The following is a 6,767-nucleotide window of genomic DNA, read 5'->3' as shown; positions in this document are numbered from 1 at the left end:
CGTGGAGAAGGTGTGGGTGGGAAGGGCCCAGCAGTTTACTGGTCTGTTGCTTGTGTGCACCAGTGCACAAAAGGTTTTGCAGGCCATTTAGACCAGCCAGGAGAACAGTTGACAGCAGCAGATGCCTTCTCCCTCGCACTTTCCCTAGGGGCAGAGCCGGTTGCCATCAGCAGCTCTAGAGTAGGGCTGTAAAAGCCTTTTAGTGCTGTGGTGATGAATAATGTCTGTTTCCTCTGACTAGGTGATTAACCCATTTTCCCCCCAAGGCCCAGGGGTGTGAGTGATGGAAGATTATGTGTTTTTCCTCGATGCACTGGGGGGGTAACAGGAAAGAAAACAGCCCCTTCTATTGTTCGAGGGAACCCAGCAGGACAGCCAGCCAAACATGAGATGGTTATTCATCACTCAAAATCTAATACGAAAGAACACCCCCCCCCCCCAATATTTTAAAGATCTCAAATAGTAACTTCCAGCCCCACCCAGATCCATGCCAGGAAATCCTCTGAGCTCCTCCTTCTCTGATCTTTTTTAAAAGATGAGATGATATTGTGCCGGCTCCTATGTATTTCATTACTCCGTGTGTATTATTTCATGTGTATGCACTGGCTTGATATAACGAATCTTACATTTCCTGCTTGAAAGCTAAGGATGGGTATTTGTTTATATAGTACCCACATGTGCTTAGGGCCTTACAGACAAACCAGACAAGGTCCTTTCTCCAAAAGGGGGATGAGTCTACATAATAAAGGTGAGGTTACGAATACAGTGGGCTGCCTCTCCAGAGAAGCTGTTTTCTTCACTCTAACCAGAGGGTCCACCGTGACCAGAACTGCAGTACGCACACCGTGATGCCTGGAATTAGTTTAGCATTTTCATTCAACGTCCCTGAAGGCAGAGTCTGGAGGTTACAGCAGTAACCAGACGTCAGGGCCCCAGCTCTCCTGACTTGCCAGCCTGTGACCTTGGACAAAACACTTTCTCTTCCTCCATTTACACAGCTGTAAAATGGGGGTGAAGGTACCTGCTGACGGGGCTGATTTGTAAAGAGCCCTGAGAGCCTGGGTTAATAGGCAGGACAGCCCTGCAAAGGGTAAAGTCCCGTGTTGCATCCTGTCTCCAGCCACTCTGTGCAAATCCTGCTGTCTGTTCAGAGCTAAAGTGCATTAGGTATTTGCATCACATGGAGAGATTTCAATAGACAATCAGTAATCATCTCCCCAGCCTGACAGACTAGATTCCTTGTAACCAAAGACAGCTCCCAGCAGGTTGGGCTAAACTGTTCCCACCCTTGTGAGGTGCTGTAGATATGCTGAGTACCAGTTTATTCTGAGCCGTCTTTTGAGTGATGATACCTTAGACACTGAGCGCCTGCACGGACGCATCCAGGACACTTGGTACCCTGCTGTCTTTGGGCAAAACAGTGCTCTCTCTCTCTTGGGCCAGTTGTGTCATCCTCCACCCCAGAGGTGGCTGCATTTCACTGCTGCTGTTTGCGTATGCGGTACAACCTTGCTTATCAAATCACACACAAAACTCCCTCTTTCACGTCCCCTGGTTTTTAATTTCATTGAACATTTTGTCCAATGTCCATATTTATTCAGTGTCCCCAGAATCCCCTAGCTGAGGGGATACTGGAATCTAAAGTAGGGCTGGGCACGGATGCCTGAATAAACCTGAATAACTTGGCATTTGCTTTTTCTTGCAACTGGGATGCACAAGAAAAGCAGACTATATGGTATTTGGTCCCCAGCAACGGCTCCCTGAGGCACTAGAAGAGCCCATGAAAACAACCACAAATACAAACATTAATTAGTTAATGTTTGTAAATCCCTTTGAAGACGGCAATCAATATGGAACGCAAATGCAAACACTAGTTTACCCACAGCGAGAGACACCCACCCCTACTCTGAAGTGCTTTGGACTCCATCAGAAGGAAAGGAACTGTAGGATTGTAATAACTGCCCAGTCAAGTTGCAGGGCCTGACTACAAGGCAGTGGCTGTGCAGCTCCCAAGTGGCCGCAGCCGGGGTGGCTCTGGTGGGCACAAAGCGGCAGTGGCACTGTTGGAGGGAGACGGCTGTGGCCGGGACAGGATGGCAGCACCACTGGAGTGGAGCTATGTGGTGGGGTCCTATGGCGACTGGCTAGCAGCCGTGGCACAACTACAGCATGTGGTGGTCGGGACACGCCAGGGCTGAAAAGTCCCGTCATCGGGATGCGCTGGCAGTGCCCCTGGGAGGGACGCAGCGTCACCACTGGGGCATGTCGCCCGGCATGGGGCAGTGCCACCTTTGGGGCCCAGGGGTTCCCCGTGGGGCTCAGAGCAGGGCCCAGGGGGTGCTAGTTGGGGCCCAGAGCGCAGGGCCTGGGGGTCACCGGCAGGGATGCCAGTGGGGCTCAGCGCAGGGCCTGGGGGGTGCAAAGCGCAGGGCCTGGGGATGCCAGTGGGGCGCAGGGCCCGGGGGCTCAGTGCAGGGCCTGGGGGACACAGGCAGGGATGCCCGTGGGGCGCACAGCGCAGGCTGGGGGTGCCTGTGGGGCGCACAGTGCAGGCCCTGGGGGTGCTGCGAGTGGGCCCTGCAATGCCTGGGGGTGCATGGGCAGAGCGCGCCCCCCGCCGCGGCTGCAGGGGACCGGCCCCCCGCGCCCTGCTGCTGCTGCACCCCAGGCCCCCCTCCCCCCCCGACTCGTTTTCTATGCAGGTTCCGGGGCGCGCAGAGCCAGAGAGGCGGGGCCGGGCCCGCCAGCCGCCCCACGTGGCCTGGGCTGCGCCAGCCAATGGAAGCGCGTGTTTCTGAAAGATCTCCATATATGGCGATGTTCTCGGCCGGCGAGGCGGGGCCGGCGCCCCCGAGTATAAAAGGGCGGGGCTGCGCGCTGACCGGTCTCACTCAGCCGGCAGCAGCGGACCTCGCAGCCTCGCTTCCCCCCAGCACCGACAGAAGCCTTCGCCCTACAGGTACCGCCCGCTCCCCCCGGCGCCAGGGCCGCGTCCGTGCGCGAGGCGTCCGGCGCCTTTCGCTGCCTCAGGCTGGGCCCCCGAGAGCCCCCCCGTCCCCTCAGACTCGGGACCCGGGTCGCCCCATTTCGGCCCCTGTGGGGGAGGCGGGCGGGTACGGGGTTCACCCGTGGCGGGCCCGTGGGACAGCGCTCTGGCTCTTCTCCCCTTCCTTCCCCCCCCTCCCCCCCTCCGGGGGCGGCTCGCGGTGGTATGGCCTGGCCGGCCGTTTGAATGGCGCGAGCCCCGTGGGTGGTGCCTGGCCCGGCAGCGGCTCTGTGATTGGTTGGCCGGCGGGTGACGTAACGGAGCGGGAGATTTGAATGGGAGGAAAGCGGGGAGGGGCTGCCTCTCCCCGGCTGGGGGCGGGGCTGCCTGTGGCGCAGGGCGGGGCTGGCGGGAAGGGGTCCCAGCTGGCCCCCGGCGCTGTAGCCGGCCCAGCAGCTCCTCGCTGCGCTGGTGGCGGGGCGGGGCGGTGCTGCTGCTGCACCGTGCCCTGCCCGCAGCAGGCAGGCGGATGGGCGGTGGCTGAGCTAGCCCTGGGTGCTGCCCTGTGCTGCATGCACCAGCTGGGAGGTGGCTGCCCTCTTCCTGCAGCTGGTCAGTCTGCTCACCCCCAGCGAATTCTGGGGTAGCCACGGCCTGCTGGAGCATGACTGGGTTTGACTAGTAAATGGTGCAGGGCGGAGCCCTTGGCGTTCCGGGGCAGGCTCCTGTGGCCGAAAGCTGGAGTGTGGTGGTGGGAGGGAGGCATCTGCATCCATGCTGGGTTATGTAGGAGTGAGCTGTAAGCCGTCCCAGCCTCAGTGGCCTGGTGCAGCAGCAGCAGCAGCATGAGGCCAAGACTTCAGTGGTGGTCAGTAGTGAACTGGTAACTGTAGGATGGACATGCATTGGGATTAAGGTGGTGCTGACCAAAGGCCATCCTGTCTCACGCAGATTTTCCGAGATGGAAGAAGAAATTGCAGCGCTTGTCATTGACAATGGCTCTGGTATGTGCAAAGCTGGCTTTGCAGGAGACGATGCGCCTCGGGCGGTGTTCCCCTCCATTGTTGGACGCCCAAGACACCAGGTTAGTAGCCAAGCTGTGAAATGCACTGTGGCTAAATGAAAACACTCTAGTAGAATATTGCCAAGTATTCCAAAGATGGGTCTCTAAACTTATTGTTTGCCTTGTCTTAAAGGGTGTTATGGTTGGCATGGGGCAAAAGGACAGCTATGTAGGTGATGAGGCTCAGAGCAAGAGAGGTATCCTGACTCTGAAGTACCCTATTGAGCACGGCATTGTCACCAACTGGGATGATATGGAGAAAATCTGGCATCACACATTCTACAACGAGCTTCGTATCGCCCCAGAGGAACACCCAGTTCTCCTGACAGAAGCTCCCCTGAATCCCAAGGCCAACCGAGAGAAGATGACCCAGGTACACCTGCTACAGCATAAGTGATTTACCTTCATCTTTTTTCACAAACCATCTCTTTTTATGACATCTTTTAAAACCCAAGTGTTCTTTCAATATTTTCAGGTTTCTGTACTCCTCCTGGCATTTCCTTCCTGAAGTCTCAGGTTTCTTTTGTTTTTCTGCCTGCATTCTTTGCTTTTCTTTTCTCAACACCAAAATTTTTGCATGCCAGCATGTTTTCTAACATGGGCTTGAGGGGATTTACCTTTTAGTAAAAGGTAACTTTTTTCTTTCTAGATCATGTTCGAGACCTTCAACACCCCAGCCATGTATGTTGCCATCCAGGCAGTGTTGTCCCTGTATGCCTCTGGTCGTACCACTGGTATTGTTATGGACTCTGGGGATGGTGTTACCCATACTGTGCCCATCTATGAGGGTTATGCTCTGCCCCATGCCATCTTGCGTCTGGACTTGGCTGGCCGAGACCTGACAGACTACCTCATGAAGATCCTGACAGAAAGAGGCTATAGCTTCACCACAACAGCTGAAAGGGAAATTGTCCGTGACATAAAAGAGAAGCTGTGCTACGTTGCCCTGGACTTCGAACAGGAAATGGCCACTGCTGCTTCATCTTCCTCCCTGGAGAAAAGTTACGAATTGCCTGATGGTCAGGTGATCACCATTGGCAATGAGCGGTTCAGGTGTCCAGAGGCCCTTTTCCAGCCATCCTTCCTGGGTAAGTATCTGCCAGTCCATATTGAGAACAAATCCAATGCTGTCTGGAACACTATATTGAAGCTGTGAGAATCACAATGACAAGTGTTGTCTTTACAGCAGGCCCTTGAATGCAGCCTAAAGCAAGGGGTGGGGAGGGGGGGTGATTACCTGTGTACTAAGTCTGACCACTCCTGTCTCTAGGTATGGAATCCTGTGGCATTCACGAGACCACTTTCAACTCTATCATGAAGTGTGATGTAGATATCCGAAAGGACCTGTATGCCAACACAGTATTGTCTGGGGGTACCACAATGTACCCTGGAATTGCTGACAGAATGCAAAAGGAAATCACAGCTCTGGCACCCAGTACAATGAAAATTAAGGTAAATAAAAAAGCTTTCTTTGAAAGAACAATAGAGCTAATGGGCCATGGAGGGAGACTGTCTAGAACTAGACAATCTTGGCAGCTGATTGACTTCTCTTGTTTGCTTTTTAGATTATTGCTCCCCCTGAGCGTAAATACTCTGTCTGGATTGGTGGCTCCATCTTGGCGTCTCTCTCAACCTTCCAGCAGATGTGGATCAGCAAGCAGGAATACGATGAGTCTGGCCCATCCATTGTCCACCGTAAATGCTTCTAAATGGACTGCTAGCAGATGCACAGCATTTGCTGCATGAGTTTTCACTAGTATAAATTTGCCCAGGCAAATGTATACACTTCATGCTAGCCTCATAAAACTGGAATAAGCCTTTCAAAGAAACTTACCCTTGGAAAGTCTGTATCTGATAGTTATCTATCAGCAGTGTTGGATTGAGCTGTTGCTGATTTGACCCTGTATTCAAGTTAACTGTTCCCTTGGTGTACATTTTAGCATAATACCCTGTACATATCTGACCTAAACCTTGGTACAGGTGCCATCACTCATGTGACATAAATGCTAGGGTTAACTTGTGTTGGTGGAAGAGAATCTGCCTGTGACATTGAAGTTCTGGTGGCTGGCTAGTATTCACTAGTGCCGCTTTGCAGGGCTTGAGACTAGATTTGTACAGGGTACTTGTGCTCAGACTTCCAATACACAAAGCGCTGAGTATTCCAGATTTTGGTGTAGAGGCTGGTAGGAGTTCAAAGAATTTTTCTGTTGCTGCCGTTCTAGCAAGATTGGAAAACCTGACATCCAAGCCTTAGGAACCAGTTTTCATTTTCTTACCCCACCTGTCTTTCTCAGCAAAATATCCTTTGGGGCTAAAAGTTACTCAACTTGAGTTGCTGAAACTTTGCATTTACACCTGTAAATTTTACACATCAAGTTTAATTTATGTAAGATTTTTTTGTATGTTGCCTTAATGTTTTCACATGACAGTAGAAAACCAAAATTTGTAAGTCATCCTGAAGTTGAGAAATTGTAATGCCCAACACCACATTGTGTAAGGAAAATAAAGCGCTGCAGTAAACTACTCCATGGGTGTCTTGCCTTCAGAAAGGGAGGAGAATCTCCCTCAAAGTATGTGGTTAGCTAGATTTTAATGAAGGTGTTGGCAACATGCACAGGGAGACTCCTGTCTCATGTAGAGGCTTGTCTCCTCTCTAATTTGACAAGCTAAATGGGTTCCCTTAGCTATACTCTTACTCAAAAGCCAGCTTTCCTTTCC

At 52.7% G+C, this 6,767-nt stretch overlaps 1 protein-coding gene across 1 annotated transcript; it reads left to right on the top strand.

Annotated features, from left to right (window-relative positions):
• The first annotated feature begins 2,864 nt into the window (after positions 1–2,864).
• On the top strand, positions 2,865–6,572 carry ACTG1 (actin gamma 1). Its single transcript, XM_067547265.1, has 6 exons — positions 2,865–2,959; positions 3,938–4,070; positions 4,183–4,422; positions 4,699–5,137; positions 5,320–5,501; positions 5,615–6,572. The coding sequence occupies exons 2-6, from the start codon at positions 3,948–3,950 to the stop codon at positions 5,756–5,758; spliced, it is 1,128 nt and encodes a 375-aa protein (XP_067403366.1). The 5' UTR covers positions 2,865–2,959; positions 3,938–3,947; the 3' UTR covers positions 5,759–6,572.
• The last annotated feature ends 195 nt before the right edge of the window (positions 6,573–6,767 follow it).

The sequence above is a fragment of the Emydura macquarii genome, unplaced genomic scaffold, assembly GCF_026122565.2.
Source record: "Emydura macquarii macquarii isolate MOO-44397 ecotype Brisbane River unplaced genomic scaffold, CSIRO-AGI_Emac_v2 contig_1230, whole genome shotgun sequence".
NCBI classification, from domain to species: Eukaryota; Metazoa; Chordata; order Testudines; family Chelidae; genus Emydura; species Emydura macquarii.
Note: the sequence above shows the minus strand (reverse complement) of the source record. Positions and strands in the feature narration are given on the sequence as shown.

Excerpts from the sequence above, each read along its gene's own strand:
- ACTG1 (XM_067547265.1), top strand. The coding sequence starts at position 3,948 with ATGGAAGAAGAAATTGCAGCGCTTGTCATTGACAATGGCTCTGGTATG. Across the intron at positions 4,423-4,698 it reads ACCGAGAGAAGATGACCCAG|ATCATGTTCGAGACCTTCAA; the intron begins GTACACCTGCTA and ends TTTTCTTTCTAG. Across the intron at positions 5,502-5,614 it reads CCAGTACAATGAAAATTAAG|ATTATTGCTCCCCCTGAGCG; the intron begins GTAAATAAAAAA and ends TTTGCTTTTTAG.